This window comes from Watersipora subatra, chromosome 8 (assembly GCF_963576615.1).
Source record: "Watersipora subatra chromosome 8, tzWatSuba1.1, whole genome shotgun sequence".
Taxonomy (NCBI): Eukaryota; Metazoa; Bryozoa; class Gymnolaemata; order Cheilostomatida; family Watersiporidae; genus Watersipora; species Watersipora subatra.
The window spans coordinates 56645847-56665651 of record NC_088715.1 but is presented as its reverse complement, the minus strand read 5'-3'; the positions used below and the strand labels follow the sequence as shown (position 1 = coordinate 56665651).

The window sequence follows — 19805 nt, the reverse complement described above, 5'->3', positions numbered from 1 at the left end:
CTGAAACCACACTAAGAGCATTAGTAAAAAAGATGGCAGCGCATGGGAGTTGAACTCTGGTATTGGAATTTTCAACCAACCTTACTATCAACTGTGCCAATCCACCAGCTTTGCATAACTTAGAGTAATTGGACATATAATTATTACTCATGATGATCTTTTATGGCCCACGGCACTGTTAGGGTGTTAGTCTTTACTATAGTAATAGGAGTGTCTACCTGTTTGCCCATCTAACTGTCCAAAGTCACAGTTGAAGAGTGGGATAAAGGATTACATGACATAGGGACTTCAATTTATGCCAATCGGTATAGTAGCCTGACACACTAACCAAAATATCATCAGTCAACTACCATTTGGTGTTCTATAATAATTGACGCATGCTTATTCTCTGTGCTTGACCGGCACACCTGATGTTATATAATGATACACTAGACTGCCAGGCTATTATTCTGTATAAAACTAACAAATAAACATCAATCTCATTTTGTTATTAAAATGAGATGTGGGGTTAAAAGAGAAGGCAATCATTGGGTGATTAGCATTTTAGTAGATCTATCTTTTGTTGAGGTCATTGTGTTCAATCTTCAGTCAGAGCGAGTTGTGACAGGATGCAATCATCTTGTCAGATGTACTCCAATGCTGTAACTAAATGAACTCTCTAAGAACACGATTTTAGGGTTTGCCTAGTTAATTATAGCCAAAGGTTCTAGTTTTTAAAGTTTAGGAAAGCTGTCTCATATAGAAGATGAACAGCGCTGCCAAGCAGAGTACATATTACCACAAGAGAAATTACTACTATGTACATGTACTTTTGCCAGGTTGCCTTGCATGATGCTAATGAAGTGCCCTTGCTGACTGAACTCAGCTATGGAGTGTCTCCAGGGACTGAAACAAACATGATTATTCAGAGAACTGAGGTCAGCAACCAGTGTGATCGCTGCCTGTTGACTTAATGTAATATTCCCCAAACGTGTCGCTTTCGCTGTTGCCAATACAGATTCTTTTGCTTGGAAACTTTTCAGAGATATGATGAAAAATTGCAGACATTGAAAACTCTCAACTGCTAAGATTATGCTAGGGAATTCAAACAAATTTATGTGTTGAGACACACTGATAATGCCGATATGTTATCGGAACAGTTTGTTTTAGAAGCTTTATGTAAGCAATCCCTTTAAGATCACGCATGATGTCTGTTTAGCTTACTGCAAACAAAGGCTGTGAATGTTTGTAAAGGCATTGCTGCCCATACAATGTCTTTATGATTGTGGCTGAACTTGTTTGAGTCCAGCGGCATAGAGACATGCCCACAACTCAAGGTTAGATGTCATTTTATCACCACTAGTAACCTTTTTTGAGAATTGAGCCCCGATCAGTTGTCTACAGGTCAGGAACCCTAGACCATGCGGCTATAGTTGCTCTCTTAAGGCTTAAACACAGACACCAGAAAGGATCTCAAAAATATTTTACAAAAATCATTTTCTTGTCAAAGCATTTGCTTGTACTATCACCTTTACCATTTTTTTTGACAAGTATTGCGACAAAAATCAAATAAACTAAAAACTGACTAAATTAAATATTTTTCATGTTAATGTTTGCTGTTGGTTCTCAACTGTCACTTGAGCTCTTGATGTGTGTTTCCATATCAATGTTGACTCTTTAGCTACATCAAGTAGATAGTACGAAACATAGCCCACTCGTATGAACTGTAGGTAGATGTATTTATACTTAGCACTTGCTTAATAATCATACTCATTATTTCACTGAAAGAATAAAAAATCTTAGTAAGACATAATGTAATACATAATGTTATTATGTATAACAATACACAAATCAGACTTTTAGTTTTTTGACACGCAAAAATAATAAGAATTATCAAAACTTGATTTTAAAACAAGTTCGGTAAGTTTTTAATTGAACATCCAATTATATCTACTATTCTTACCAGAAGTAGTAAATCACTTTATTGAAAAATCCTAAAATACTCCAATTTTTCTGTCTAACAGAATAGATATGACAAAGTTACGCAGCTAGTGTTTAGTGACCTACTAAACTGTTAGCTCTAATTTTTATATTATAATATACTTCTAGTTCATGTTGTGGTAGAGTGTTAGACAGTACTAGCTAGTGTTCTACTAACCTACAGACAAGGCGAGTTCCTCCTCCAGCAGATAGTGGCCAGTCTGACTGCTTTGATACTTCAACTAGAAAGAACCCTTTACACTACTTCTCCAACTACACGTATGCTGCCTGCTATCAGGAGTGTAAAATATCCTTCGTCATCAGCCAGTGTGGATGCAGAGACCTTCTGCAAGAGCGTAAATATTTAATTAGTTTTGTCCTATGTGATTGTAGTACTAACATGAAGAAGGAATCTGACTATAGCCTTATAGAATGACTACAGTTTCATAGTGTGACTGTACTCTCATAGAGTGAATATGCTCTCATAGAATGACTATACTCTCATAGAGTGACTATACCCTCATAGATTGACTACACTCTCATAGAGTGACTACACCCTCATAGATTGACTACACTCTCATAGAGGGACTATAGTCTCACAGTGTGACTGTACTCTCATAGAGTGAATATGCTCTCATAGAATGACTATACTCTCATAGAGTGACTATACCCTCATAGATTGACTACACTCTCATAGAATGACTATAGTCTCACAGTGTGACTGTACTCTCATAGAGTGACTATACTCTCATAGATTGACTACACTCTCATAGAGGGACTATAGTTTCACAGTGTGACTGTACTCTCATAGAGTGACTATATTTTCATAGAGTGACTGTACTCTCATAGAGTGACTTTAGTCTCATAGAGTGAAGTAGTCTCATAAAGTGACTGTAGTCTCATAAAGTGACTGTAGTCTCATAGAGTGACTATAGTCTCCTAGTGTGACTGTACTCTCATAGAGTGGCTGTACTCTCATAAAGTGACCTTAGTCTCATAGAGTGACTGTAGTCTCATGAAGTGACTGTACTCTCATAAAGGGACTATAGTCTCATAGAGTGATGATAGTCACATAGTGTGACTGTACTCTTATAGAGTGACTTTACTCTCATAGAGTAACTGTATTCTCATAGAGTGACATTAGTCTCATAGTCATCAGAAGTGATTTTCAAGATGTTTGTATGAAACTATTTTGCTTAATACTTTTCTGACAGGTATTGCAATTAAAATCAGATAAATTAAAAGTTGAATATATTAAATAATTTCCTAGTTGAATGTTTACTGATGGATCTGTACTTCTAGTTATAAATTTCATTACATTTGCAGCCTTGAATAGAACAGAGTCTTGCAATATCGAGCGCATGTTATACTGCTCTTCTCCAGCTATCGGTGAGTGGAGTTGGCTTCTCTCGGAGAACTCTTTACTACTTGTGTTGGTTGTGGCTACATTTATTATTTGATGTTGAAAAAGTTTAAATCTGTATTTGAACAGGCCAGTAGTTTAGTAGCATACAATGATGAAAAATAGAAGTACGAGCACTATAGGGATAAGAATTTAACTATCGGTTGAATAACCACCTACTACTACATTTAGATGATAAAGAAAGCCCGTGGTGTCTATGAATATGAACACTGTTCACTTCTCTGTACTAATAAGTACATGAATGTAGTGAATGTAGTGAATAACAATTAATTACATGAATTACAACTCTCTAGCAAAATAAATTGAGAAATACTTGAAGTACCATAAACATACGCTGTTGCCGTGGAAAATGACTCCTAAATACAAATGATGTTTTAGCTATTTTTGTGCTGAGTGCGTAACAAAATGATATGACTCCTAGCAGCTGTACCAAAGCAGCTGACACCTTGCATAAACATGGACTGAATAAATCATTTGATAAGTGAGTTGCTAGACATCATGAATGCTACAACTTGGCATGGTTATAGATGTATTTGTACATTTACAAAATATATTTTTTAATAACAATAAAATATTTTTGCGTAAAAAATTAGCTGCAAAGAAATGTTGTAGAGACAAGCCACTCATTGATTGTTACTAGATTGAACTTAATTTTGTAGAGAAAAATAGTTTTTTTAGTCATATTTCAAGAAATTTGATAGCACACTTGCCTTACTGAGAAGCACTGCATACCACTGAAGGCTGAGGAGACACACTAATTGGGAAATCTGTAATTATGATAGGTTGTGATGCAAAAATTTAATCATGCGATGGTAAAATTGTAATGAATTACAGTTTTTTGTTTCCTAATCTGTCCAATGGGATGTACGCTGACAAAGAAAATAGAGCTTCACGGTTTCCAACAATCACCAGATGATCCGATATTGCAAATTTACCTTATCGGATCGAATCGCAACATATCGCAAATGGTTTATTTATACATGTATTGTGATATATCGCTATATCATTATTATTGTTAAGTAAAAAGCCTTGTAAATTTTTTGTTAATATTTATTTGTATATTTTAACTTCAACAAAAACCGTTTTTGTGTTTATGATAATGAGGAAGTACGTGGCCATGACCATGCTAGAAGACCATAGATTGAGCACACTACAAGGTTAAAAGCCTCGTGCATTTTAGTTTTAATATTACTCACTCGGAAAATCGTCAGCTGTGAGATTATATTATTTAAAATTATTAACGATATCTCTTTAAAGGATGGCGACTTTCAAATCGACTACCTTAAAAACGGCCACAAAATTAAATCTCCATATCATGAAGCTTTAGTCAAAATGCAAGCTTATTCGTTAAACTGGGACCACCTGTCAGCACCTGTAACAAAGTACCTTAAACTAATTCGCACAGCACCAATGAGGAAAAAGGTCAGCATTAACACACTAGATTAATGTTCATAGCCTCGAATTTAAAAGTACTTTTTGTCCTGTTCCCAACCGTGTGTCCGAGCCTTCAGTTGAGCATAAGTGAGCAATCACTAAACTAAGCCTTCACACAGACTCCATCATGACAGTTTTTGTACTAACAGAGGAGTTTCAGACCAATCCCGAATACCTCCAGGCGTGTGACTGCAAGTCTGTCTGCAATGAAGTTCAATACAGTGCAAGTATATCGACCAGCAGGTTCCCAAGTCAGAGATACGTTGAAGATATGAGAGCTGCAGGTTATAGTAAGTACATATAGTAGCAGTTTATTCAACTCTGAATACATAACCTCCTGATAAACTGCAATTAAAGGTGAGCTTACACAAAGTTATTGTAGACTTTACCAGAAAATATCAATATTTTTCTAACATTGTGAATGTTTTTGATGTTTGAGATGATCTGATTGAAAATATGTTCTAAGATTAAAATCGATAAGACTTGATCGAGATTAAAACGCTCAGAACAAGCGAGAGTGTGATTATGACGTCTATAATTGTAAAGAGACCGCCAGAATAGAGACACGTAACATGTCAACTTGCAGGCAACAGCCAATATCAACTATAGCAACGGAAGCGACTAATGACATCGCTTTGCACATATTTTTCTCCGGAGCATTTCAATCGAGATGATGTTTTACCGATTTTCATCTACAAACATCATCGCAGTCATATTGCCTCAAAACATCAAAAGCAATCGTAAATGATGAAAAAATACCGATAATTTCTGATAAAATCTAACAAAGTTGTGTAAAAGTTGATCTTTAATGAGTTATGAGACCAAATAGAGCAGATTTTCTACTTTGATTAAAGAATGAAAGTATTTTTGCTATGGGAAGCTAATCCATAAGTTAGTAGAGACCCTGACCTGAATTGGAATAAATTCAAAACTGTGTGTATAATAGACCACAATAGTAGTTATGTTTGTTGGATGGGAATCCCTCCACTTAAAGCTAACATCGATATACATGTATGTATGCATGAGTAACTCTCAAGTATGCATGAAATGTACTTACACTAAGTATTGTGAAATGACCATTGTGCTTCCTGTTTACTGTATAGTAGGGATTACATACAGTTATTAATAATATATAATTATTATTATCAATGTGTATGTATAATAAACTACGCTATACATATGATAAAATATAGCGTCTGGTACATATATACAAATGTATGTATATATATATATATATATATATATATATATATATATATATATATATATATATGTGTATCTATATATCTCTATATATACATATACATACATATGTTCTTTATTATATATATACAATAAATACAGTATATATATGTGTGTATCTACATGTACATACTTCTATATATACCTCTATATACATATAAATGTACAAAGGCCTATATATACATGTACATATACATGTATATACATATACAGTCAAACATGGATAACTCGTCCACGGATAGCTCGAACACATGGTTAATTCGAACATTTCCTTTGGTCCGTTCCCACGTAATGATAAATTGCTATAGATAACTCGAACTCAACACTGTTAATTCGAACTGTTTTTTGCCGAACGGCTACCGAAACGGTTGTTATCGCTTTAGAAAATCACTTGATTCAAAGCCATAGAGGTAAACTTCATCTTTTCGTAATTCATAAGCGTTGTTATTACCACCATCGGCAAAATATTTTTGTCAACGACTTTTCTAAAAGTTTGGTGAAATTTGATTTATACTGCGATACGATGAATAGCATGGGCTAGCCGGGTCACGCGCGCAAGGACTTTTGCCACGCACATACAAAACAAAAATCGCATGTTGTTTTGTATGTGCGTGGCGAAAATCCTTGAGTGCGTGACCCGGCTAGCCCGTGACGAATAGTTTTCCGACGTTGATTCCGTGTTGAATCAACGTCGGAATGTTGAATGTTTAAAACGTCTTAAAAATTGTTGTGATTAAACGTATACGTTGTCTGAGCTACAAAAAAACTATTCATCGTTTGACCTAAACACAGAATACATGTGTACATTCAATAAGTATCCATTCAAAAAGCGTGAGTGATATACAATGTACCGTTAAACCTCGTAAAACTTTTAATTGAACTGCCGCGGAGTGTTGCTCTTAACGAATCCCAGGTAAAGTAAGGTAATCTGCATAAACTTCAAGAAAAAACGGCAAAATTGATCGTAGGTAAAACCCCAAAAGAAAAAAATGTCTTTTCTTTTGAGCATTTCAACAACGATCAAGTATTGCCAATGTCAATCTGAAAGACGTCCTGGCAATAACATCACCTCAAACAACAAACCAATCTCAAGTGATAGAAAAATCTCTATACTTTTTCATGAAAACGTTTTAAACTTTACATTAGAAGCATTTAATTTGAAACAAGCCATTTGTGCTTTTGATTTATATTATAGTTTGTATATGTACATGTATCTACTAATAAATAAGTAAATATATGGACTTGTGACAGTGCTCTGATAACTTGAACGCTCTGATAATTCGAACACTTTTGCTCGGTCCCTTGAAGTTCGAGTTATCCATGTTTGACTGTATATGTATATATATATATGTATACTTAGGTATATACAGTCAAACATGGATAACTCGAACTTCAAGGGACCGAGCAAAAGTGTTCGAATTATCAGAGCGTTCAAGTTATCAGAGCACTGTCACAAGTCCATATATTTACTTATTTATTAGTAGATACATATACAAACTATAATATAAATCAAAAGCACAAATGGCTTGTTTCAAATTAAATGCTTCTAATGTAAAGTTTAAAACGTTTTCATGAAAAAGTATAGAGATTTTTCTATCACTTGAGATTGGTTTGTTGTTTGAGGTGATGTTATTGCCAGGACGTTTTTCACATTGACATTGGCAAAACTTGATCGTTGTTGAAATGCTCAAAAGAAAAGACATTTTTTTCTTTTGGGGTTTTACCTACGATCAATTTTGCCATTTTTTCTTGAAGTTTATGCAGATTACCTTACTTTACCTGGGATTCGTTAAGAGCAACACTCCGCGGCAGTTCAATTAGAAGTTTTACGAGGTTTTACGGTACATTCTATATCACTCACGCTTTTTTAATAGATACTTATTGAATGCACACACGTATTCTGTGTTTAGGTCAAACGATGAATAGTTTTTTGTAGCTCAGACAACGTATACGTTTAATCACAACAATTTTTAAGACGTTTTAAACATTCAACATTCTGACGTTGATTCAACACGGAATCAACGTCGGAAAACTATTCGTCACGGGCTAGCCGGGTCACACACTCAAGGATTTTCGCCACGCACATACAAAACAACATGCGATTTTTGTTTTGTATGTGCGTGGCGAAAGTCCTTGCGTGCGTGACCCGGCTAGCCCGTGCTATTCATCGTATCGCAGTATAAATCAAATTTCACCAAACTTTTAGAAAAGTCGTTGACAAAAATATTTTGCCGATGGTGGTAATAACGACACTTATGAATTACGAAAAGATGAAGTTTACCTCTATGGCTTTGAATAAAGTGATTTTCTAAAGCGATAACAACCGTTTCGATAGCCGTTCGGCAAAAAAACTGTTCGAATTAACAGTGTTGAGTTCGAGTTATCTATAGCAATTTATCATTACGTGGGAACGGACCAAAGGAAATGTTCGAATTAACCATGTGTTCGAGCTATCCGTGGACGAGTTATCCATGTTTGACTGTATATACATATATATATATATATCGTTATATATATATATATATATATATATATATATATATATATATATATATATATATACACATATATATATATACACATATATATATATATATATATATATATACATGTACATATATATATCTCTATATATACATATATACATGTATATATATAAATATATATATTTATATACAATGTATATACATATTTATATATATATATATTTATATATACATAGATATATATATATATATATATATATATATTTACGTATATATACTATATATTTATATATATATATATCTATATATATGTGTAGATATTTTTATATATACATATATCTATTTTATATATACATGTTTTATATATATTAAGTATATATATATAGCATCCCCAAGCATCTTCTGATAACTAAATCTTCACGTAAACCTGGTATGATGTTGCCAACTATTTAGAACACTGAAGATCTAATTATAATGGAATATCAATCTGCTGCAGATGGAACTTATGAGTACTTGGTACAGAATGTCGCTTCTGTCAATATATTCTTTGGGCAGATGTCTTACCAGCTACTAACAGAAGACATTGCCTACACTCCCTATGATCTTATAGGTGAGAGAGTAAAGCTTGCTAAAAGTCACCTTCAGCTCAATAGCTCTCGGACCGATGATATCAATTTCTCCATTTCTAACATTCAGCATCTAACATTTTTTTCTCCATTAATAACTGCGGACCAACTCTTCATCATTAGTACTAAAGAGTTAGCAGCGATTGAATTGAAATTATTAACAAAGAGTTTCAAAATCTTGCTGACACTGAGAACCTGTACTTGTAATGAAGAGCAATGATTACAGTGGCTCAGAAATATATGGAAGTATCAGTCAGTCGTTGTTTGTGTTAACTCTGCAGTATCATAGGGGATGGATACTCTGAATATTACTATTTCTGAGCAAAGCTTTTATGTGAGTAGTTTAAAGTGATACAATAAATATGTAATTAAATATCACTAGAACAGAATTAGGTGTAAACTGTTTCTATGAGTCTTTCATTGACCAGCATACGAAAGCATGATGATAGCAAGTGTGACGATGGTAGCAGGTGTGACGATGAAATGGTTGTGGCGATGAATTGGTTGTGATGATGGTAGCGAGTGTGATGATGGTAGAGACTGTTACAATAGAAGTGGGTGTGATAATGAAGGGGTTGTGACGATGATAGCAGATGTGATGATGGTAGAGGCTGTTACAATGAAAGGGGGCGTGACGATGAAGTCGTTGTGATGATGGTAGCAGATGTGATGATGGAAGGGGCTGTTACAAGGGAAGTGGGTGTGACGATGAAATGGTTATGATGATGAAGTGTCTGTGACGATGGTAAAGGTTGTTACAATGGAAGTAGGTGTGATGATAAAGTGCTGTGATGATGCTAGCGGGTAGGACGATGATAGCAGCTTTCAGTTTGCAACTGTAATATTTGCAGCAACTTATTAAAACACGAATAATTCAACAATGCTTTTATCAATTAATAACATTTCTGCTTTAGCGAATCTTGGAGGAACTTTTGGTGTCTGCTTAGGAGCAAGCCTGATGACCTTGGTAGAGTTCGTCGAATTTGGATTACTATCTCTTTACAACAGACTCTTTCGTGGAGCTTCTAAACCCAATCGAATCCAAGTTGTTTCCTATGAAGCCTAACGCTTTTTAGAAAGAACTATAATAACCCAGGCTATATTTCAATCCGAATCATGTACTTGATAGAATACTTGAAAGATTAGGAACTTGAATACTTGTTTATTATGCTTTTCAAATACAAACATGAAGGCGAGAAGTGTGAAAGATTTTTAAATCTGTCAGAAAGGCATAAATTAGTTACTAGTAGTTTTTGGATGTTATGCTCAACATGCATTTGCTGAAAATTTTCAGTGGATTGAAAAATACTTATAAAAATACATAGTATAATATACTAATGTGAAAACCGCGTCAACATAAATCTAGTATATTATAGAACTCTGATATTGCGAACTTGTTTTAAACCTAGCATTGAAAAAATGATAAAAGTGCTTTGCAAAAGGTTGCCTTTCATAAGACTAGAACCTATGACCTTCAGAGAGGTGTATCTACACTCTACCTCTTGTACCACTCATCCATAATAGAAAACTGAGGAATTCCATATCTTATTATAAGCACGGTGTTCAGTGGTGTTAATGAATTCTCGCTAGATGGAAGAGTTATAAGAACTGACTCACAGCAGCTTATTTAATGCGCAAAAGCAAGTCCACTTCAAGCAATACAGACTCAATTGGCGATTTTAAAAATTTTGTTTTTCGTATAAATGATCTGTCTAATTGGATACTCAAGAACCCGTCTTTGGAAGCATTAAAGACAATTGTGCTCAATGAACGTGTTTATGGATTTTTGCCTTGAAACAATTTGAGTTGAAAATGTAGGAAATCCTGAGTATTGCTTGACTTCTGGTAATATTTGTATAAATTCATATATAGCGATAGTAGAATACAAAAAGGATTCTGAGTCAAAAAATACGAACATGCATGTACTAGAAAAGTTTTACATGGCTCACAGTGAAATACTCAGCCCAAGCTACTGTGTTGAGTTACAACATAAAAGAAGGTAGGATTACCAAAACTATTATTTATTATCAGTATTGCTATGTACTAATTAACTAGCCACTACTCTCACAGAAATAATTGGCACAACCACAAACTCTGAAGTGCCTTTCGCAAAAACATTTTGAATCAGCTGAAAGCACTAGAGGAGTTGCCTGCCCACACTAAGTTACTTTAGTCTACAAAATTGGCTGCAATAACTTATATCTGATATTACAATAGTCTTTTTCATTGTCATTATTTTTCACTTAAGAACCGCCAACGTGCTTACTTACCTGCCAACATTACTTAAATTCTTTTTAGATAGTTTAATACAGTAATTAAAAGATCTGTTGAAACTTGACTATTCGTTATGATTACACACTATGTAATTTTTGTATTTATAAAATAACAGTTACACTTGAAGTCAATTATGTAATAATTGACTTTAAGTGTACTATAATAATGATTGGCTTATAAAACTGTCTCGCAAAATTCATGAATTGTTTAATTCAAGCACGATTTTATCTATATGTGTATATTAGAAAATATGTTAGGTTTGTTATGGAGTTTGGTCTAAAAATAGATTAAAACAACTAATGTTTTCAGAAAGACTAGCAAAAAACTTGGATGAACCAATTAAGGCAACAAGCGGTTTTCTGTGAGGTTACTAAAAAACCTTCATTTGACTAAGAAATGGCTGGGTTGCAACTTTTTGCAAGGTAACTGAGTTATAGGCACATTTAATATGCATTGCATGTTACACACATCTTACATGTAACATACACACTGCATACACATTACATATGCAACACACCCGCGCACACGCACACACATGCACACAGACTGCATACTCATACACACATCTCACATGTAACAGACACACTGGCATCACATTACATATTACAAAACTGTATACTATATATTACCTTAAAGTTCAACATTAAACAAACCCACTGTTGAAGTCTACCAAACTAACATTGTTTATCTCAGTTGTTGATTCAGCAGATATGAATATTGCAAATCATATATGTAATTGTGCACTCTTATCTTCCCTACAATAAAGAAAATACAACTCCCACTTTGTAATACGACTAAGCCTGACCCGTAATTTCATTCCAGTGACTTGGTGTTTAAATAAAGAGTCATCTAAACACTTTTAAGAAGAATAATGATAAACTAGTTAAGTTGCTTCAACTATTAGTTAAACCTTTCTTGTTCTTCCTCTGGGAACATTCAAACTTTCGTTGACTCTTTTTTCAATATCGATGTATTTAATGCATAATAAAAAGCCAATGTTAAATACAGTGTACTCAGAATAACGTGAGAAGGAAACTCCAAGTGTTTCCTTTGACTTTTCAATCTGGTTTAATGATAACGCTTAGATAAGTTGTTAAGTTAAGACAATTAGTTGGGACTGTGACAAGGTTTCCACAATTGCCCATAATGGTAAGAGACAGACAACTTTACAGGCTGTAATCTTAAGGCATGCTTGCGTGCGGGTTTTGTTGTTATGGCTATGTAGGTGATTGATGTTTGGCAATCCAGTATTATCGCATCGTTTTATTAAGTTAAACAAATTTAAAAAATGTTATAATTACCTAATATTCATCACAAAATGGTATCTCATTGGTAATATACGTATGTATGTATCGTACCCTACCTGGTTTCTCAGATAGCATTTCTAATGATGTTATGTCCTTTTATGGCTTGATGTCTAATAAATTGTAATTATACTGTTATTGCAATAGTTTCAAAACCGAAAAACTTATTATTAGTTGAATCGTTGTTTTTTCTTTATCAAATTTATTTCAATAGTATAAAAATTGTAAATGCAAAATTCCGAATATTTAACTGCACTAACGTAAGATAATAACAACATTTTCTCATTTTGAGCAGGCACCAAGTACTGTATAGAAAAATTGAGACTGATAACCATCAGAATTTCAACTCTCCATCAATTAACTCATTGTTCAAATTATTTTTCCTGCAAGTAGAGGCTTTTTATTGGAAATATGTTGTAATTTGAGACTATTCTCTCCAATAAAGCAGAATAACTAACTAACTATTTAACTAACTATTTAACTAACTAACTATTTAACTAACTAACTAACTAACTAACTAACTAACTAACTAGCTAACCAATCAACTAACTAACTAACTAACTAACTAACTAAATAACTAACTAACTAACTAACTAAGTAACTAACTAACTAACTAACTAACTAACTAACTAACTAACTAACTAACTAACTAGCTAACCAACCAACTAACTAACTAACTAAGTAACTAACTAACTAACTAACTAACTAACTAACTAACTAGCTAGCTAAATAACTAACTAACTAACTAACTAACTAACTAAGTAACTAACTAACTAACTAATTAACTAAATAACTAACTAAATAACTAACTAAATAACTAACTAACTAACTAAATAACTAACTAACTAACTAACTGTGTACCATGAGCCCTGTAGTGCACCTCAGCACTGTATAGTTAAGAGCCAAGCGGTGTGGCCTTACTAGGTTTCATACCAAGTGTTTTTTACTAATGAGTAGTTAACTAATTAGCCAATCGTATCTGTATTTAAGAAACAACGTTTACAACCCTTGGTGAGCTTAGTTTTACTTTGCCAAAACGTAATTTTTAATGGCTATTTCTGCTTGGTGTACCGTATCATCCGGAATAGTTCCGTTAATAGTATTGCGGAAATATGGCAGCTATGGAGATTTCACAAATTGTAGATCAATGGACTGATGATTATCTATTGAGCAATAGGTCCAGTGACAATGATTATTTTATTTTTAGCCGTAATAACGTTGTAAGCTGTTGCAATAGTGGCAACTGGTTTGAGTCGGAGCATGCTTAACTTCTTACCCAGAGTAGTAGCGAAAAGGGTCAAAAAAGTGTCTAAGCTCATTTTGTAAGACATTTGTACCTTTTGTACGGCATCAGTTGATGTAAGGTTTATGCTGATTAATTTTATACCAAAATGTTTCTCATAGACTTTGTGGTTCAAAAGTTACGATGCTTATATTACCAATTGTCAAACAGATGTTACGGAGTATTTCATCATGCCCCAGTAAATAATTAATTTGGCAGTGAAATAGCTAGAGAACAGACCAATGAAAATAAAACTGCAGTTGATTTTAACACAAATTTGAGCTTGAAAAAATTATAACTGCATGAAGTCGATAAGGCTGGGATGCCACATTAACTTATCTGGCCGAATTCAACAAACGAGTACTGAAATATTTTTGGTAGTTTTATGAGATAACTCCATGAAAACAGAGGAGTGAGCAAAATTGAATTACTAAGTGCAGCTTCATACTTTTGGTTTCCAATTTCATTAGGTGACTTTCAGCGATTATGTTTTAAGAATAAAAGGAATGTAATATAAAATGCAAACTAGATTTGGCGGCAACAGTGCAGGCAGCACCCTAAATTAAATATGAAGTTGCAACAAGATATTAGTTGACTTTATCAGAAAGTATCAATATTTTTGTATCAATTGAAATTGTTTTTTGCTGTTTGAGATGATTCGCGAGCCAGGATATTTTACGTTTAAAATTGACAAAGCTTGATTGCAGTTAAAACGCTCAGATCAAGCGAATGTGTGGTTACGACATTTATAGTTGCAAAGAGACCCACAGAATAGCGACGCGTAACGCAGCAGCCTTAACGTTTTATCCTCGATCAAATTTTGTCAGATTTAATCTTGAAACATGTGACAGTCAGATCATCTCAAACATCAAACACAATCGTAAATGATGGAAAAATATTGATACTTTCTGATAACATTTCCTAAAATTTAGCATAAATTTACCTTTAAAAACTGAAATGAAAATTATTTAAACCTAGGTAAATGTCCGGTGTTGCATGTGTAATAAAGCAAGTTTTTGCATATAAAATTAATTTTTAACTGGCTAAGTTTTTTTAACCTAGTAAATTTGAGTAACTTAAGCTAGTCTAAGGCTTTACTATAATAAGAACCGTGTCTGTCCTTCTGTTTTGTCATTAAGAAAAAATATTGCATCTCACAGGAATCAAACTCATACATTCAGCAGAATCACAGATGTGTAACACAAGCGCACTACTACTAGGCCATGCAGTCAGCTTGCCATGTTTTGAATAAACATGATCTTCAATCGTGCTGAAAGTAACCAAACAATTATTCCATAAAATGGCAAATGGGCTACATGGCGTAGCGGCTCGTGAAATATCTGAAATACTGGCATTCGCCAGTTCAATTCCCATGCAAAGATTCGTTTTGTTTCTACAACTTTATTGCTATAGTAGAACATTCGATGACAGACCAACAAACACTCAAGATTTATATATACTAGCTGTGCTACCCAGCGTTCCCCGGGTTATAAAAGTCTTTGGGCAGAAAATTGATTTGCATTTAACATATAACAACATTTGCCATTCTAACTTTCAAACTACATATCATGAGAAAAGTGTTTGTATTATAAACAATGAGAAGTAGTGAGAGTTGCTCGCTATTAGCCTTGGCGCTATTAGCCAGTACGTTTAATAATGTGAGCGGACAGCTTCTCGTGACTTTATGCTATGACCCGTGTTGTACGCAAAGCCGTTAGGTATTTGCTCTCATATAATGACCTATATTGTCAAGCTAGCAATTCAATTTCTGTAGTCTAGTGGGTAGGGTGTCCGACTGGTAAACGGCAAGGTTCGTGATCAAATCTTCTTCGGTATGGAATCTTTATTGCAAAATCTTAAGGTCTATACTATAGCCGGAATGCGTACCAACATACCAACATATCCACGGACATACTTTGAGAAATATATATATATATATATATATATATACATACATATATATATATATATATATAGATAGATAGATTATCAAAAAATACACAACAAACTAATTTTGTGATGATACACATTCTGTAACGCAGTAGCATAAATGACCAGGAAAGCAATTTATCTGCAACCAATAGTAATATTGGCAATGCCCAGGGTTTCTTTCACTTTCAATTAAATATCCTGCAAGTAGGTTTACGCGCAAGAATGCACACACAATGACCAAAGTGGGCTTTATTGACATTTTCATGACACTGTCATCTCTTTAGTTAGTCTATTCAAGCGAGGCTTTTGAGTAATTTTATGCCATTGATGAACTGAAAGCCTTAATCCTCCATGGCATATGTTTCACAATTCCAACTACCCAGAGGTTTGTCCCAAGCTAATTCAAAGACAGTAGTCTATCCCATGTGATTTATAGAACATCACAGCTGTTATCACGCTAAATGCATGTCTGATTTACATAGACATGTGCCAAGACTGTTGTCCACTGCCCAGTTGAGAGTTGCATAATAATTTTATGGTTTTCTTGAAGGCTAGCTATAGAGATGGTGATAATAGTCATCTCTAATACACCTACAATTTAGGAGCGAAACCTTAGTAAGTTTTTCATATCTCTAGTGTAGATAAATTGGTACAGAGGCTAATGGGCTTATCAACTAAACTTAATAAAGGACAAGACCAAATTAAAAAAAAATTATGTGGTACCCCATTTAAAATTTTTAGAACAAGCCATTTAATCTTTTTGATGCAGTAGTTTTGTGCTGTGTGAAAGTATTGTGAAAGCTAAAAGACTAGACAGCTGAAAATTGCACAATTCTTTCCCAAGAGTAAGCCTGAGCAAAACTAACGGCTGCAGGAAAGCTGGAGAGCTGAAAGCGTGTGGATAGCTCTAAAGCAACCACGCTGACTCGCTGATATCATTCCCATATATGATTGTTTGCTGAATTTAAAGGTAAACTCTCGCAAATCTTTAGCAGATTTGATCAGAAAATATCAGTATTTTTCTATCATTTTTTTTTATGTCTGAGGTGGTCTGATTGCCAGGATGTTTGAAGATTAAAATCGACCAAACTTGGTCAGAGTTAAAAAGTTCAGATCAAACGAAAATGCGATTATGATGTCTATAGTTGCAAAGAGACCGACCGAATGAAAATGCAGAACGATACAACATGAACACGTTAGCCGATATCAACTATAGCAACGATAACGACTAGTGACATCATTATGCCTGGATTTTTCTTCTAAAAATTTTTAGTAGCGATAAAGTTTTGTCAATTTTAATCTTGAAACATGCTGGCAGTCAGATCAACTCAAACACAAAAAACAATCTCAAATAATAAGAAAATACTAATACTTTTTAAGAAAATCTAGTGAAGTTTGCGCAGGTTAAACAAGTTTACCTGCGCAGGTTACCTTTTAAACCCAAAGTACACTTGCCCTCAGTTCAATAATACTATCTGCAGACATTTTATCGCCAATATTATTAACGTTAATAGGTAAATGATTCATAAATTGTGCAGGATGTAAATTCAGGAAGTGACACATCCTCGCATCAATCATTCGTAGCTTATAAAATGCCTATTTGCAAAGCAGCGTCTCAAGAAATCAATAAATTCAAACTAGCATGAAGCTAAGAGAAAGACGTCAGCGAAAGTGAAGAAATTGCTTGACCTAATTTCCTAAGCTGTCGTTGACCTAACGCTATTGTTTTCTGAAATGTTTTTGAGCAAATTCATACAGTGCACTCAAACAAAACAAAGTGTTTGGTTTACCATCTATAGATAACCCAAATGTTTTCTATTATAAACAAAAACTTGCGTACTTAAAACAGCTCAAGTAAAACTATACACAGTAGACTAGAACATATTTGTAAACAAGATAACGATGTAAGGTGGCACCTCAGAATACGTGAACTTATGACCAGTAAAGCTTAACATGTTTTGTACCAGGAGTTCAACCTAAGGGTAAAATAGGGTGAATGAAACCAAATCCTTTTATCAGAAATAGTTTTATGTAATTCGACTCAATAGAGTGTCTGCTCTTGAGTATGCAATGCGTGAGCAACTAGAAAGTTCCTTGAGAATAATAAAGCCTGTTTAGCTAGCATGTTGCTATGGAAACTGTATTCGTATAACGATGTTGGCCTATCGTTGAATTAAATTCAAAGATGTTTTATAATGCCGAGTTAATATGCTACTAGTATAGTCTTGGGTACACTTCAATGAAGATATAAAACCACTTTAAAAATTACACTCTAAACCTTTCTGGCAATACAATGTTGAAATATTGATCATGCAATGTACATGTACCGACTTATGCAGGGAGTTTAGTTGAAGAAATAGTAGTAATTCCTTAAATAATGTTTGAGTGACAAATATGGTTATAGAACTTAGCCCATTCTGACAAGCCAAAGCTAATATTAATATTGTAAATGATCTCTAAATTTCCAATATTTACTCATGAATGCTACGGGTGGTGTTGCTGAAAGGAGCGACATATTTCGCAACGTAGTACACATATATTGACCCCAATTCTGTGTTATCAGTTAAAACCCATCAATGCGCTAGAGCTCAGAAACCCCATACACAGAGAGCATCATTGAGCTTGTCAAAGCGCTAATAATGCTCTAACTATTGAATGCACCAATTCATCTTACTAGGCAGAGAATACAACTCCTAGTGCATCATTTAGATGCAACTCATAACTAGCATAGCACTGCTGAATGAATTACATGCACCTGTCACTTCCTGTCACCTGGCACCGTTGTGGAAGGTGACAGGAAGGATTGAACGACTATAAATCTGCTTTAGTTGTAATAATATAATCTATAAGCTGATTTAATAATCTTCCACCTAAAATGCGTTTTCTTAACAGAGAAAGGCATTTTAAACACTACTTGTCAAACTATTCAAGCGACGAACTGTTGACCTTTTTTCTGTTTTGTTATTGTGGTATGACATAATTTAAAAAAAACATTTCTATTTGAAATGAAATTATTACTAATAAAGTAATATATATATATAAACTTCCAGAAAGGATCAAGTTATGGCTATAGCCAATGATTCTCTTGTTTTTACTAGTCTTTGCTACTTTTTAATGTATGTTAATATATTTAAACATATAATATATATATATATACATGTATATGATGTATATAATGTATGTAATGTATATAATGTATATAATGTATATAATGTATATAATGTATATAATATGTATTATATATTTTGCTACTTTATACATCTTTATACTATAATTATATATCTTTGCACTTTTTAATAGTATATTGTCAGTATTTGTATATAAATTTAACACAATATAGTCTATATATACAAATCTAAGTGTTTGTCTGTCATGTGTATGTCCAGTTATAGTGATAAAGTTTTAGGAATGAAAAATCAACTTCGCACTGGATTTGAACCCGGAACCTCTAAGTCTGCAGACTGGCAGGCTAACCGGTGTCCTTTTCATTATTATGGCAATATAGGGCACATGCTTATGCAGCGCTTGCGAAAATACTATTGACCTATACTTGACATTACGTGTAATGCCACTACATGTAGGCCAAGTTGGTTTCTCAGCTATTATTATAAAAATATTTAGACTAGCTAAGTTACTAGTTTACCAAGTAAGTTACAAAAATTCATTAGGAATTCTTTTATAACCCTGGTATTCAGCTAGTGCATAATAAAATTGAAGCCCAAAGCTATTTTTAATTATTTCTTTACTAGCCTTCATCCAGCAAACCTCTGGGTTTTTTCATTTTTAATCAGTCTGCAGGTAGGCAGGTAGGTATTTAAACTGGTTCTGACTGGTTCCGACTGG

At 33.9% G+C, this 19805-nt stretch overlaps 1 protein-coding gene across 1 annotated transcript; it reads left to right on the top strand.

Annotated features, from left to right (window-relative positions):
* The first annotated feature begins 797 nt into the window (after nt 1–797).
* On the top strand, nt 798–10236 carry LOC137402768 (acid-sensing ion channel 1-like). Its single transcript, XM_068089276.1, has 6 exons — nt 798–917; nt 2144–2315; nt 3286–3348; nt 4966–5106; nt 9041–9154; nt 10085–10236. Exons 1-6 carry the CDS (start codon nt 798–800, stop codon nt 10234–10236), a joined length of 762 nt encoding a protein of 253 aa, XP_067945377.1.
* The last annotated feature ends 9569 nt before the right edge of the window (nt 10237–19805 follow it).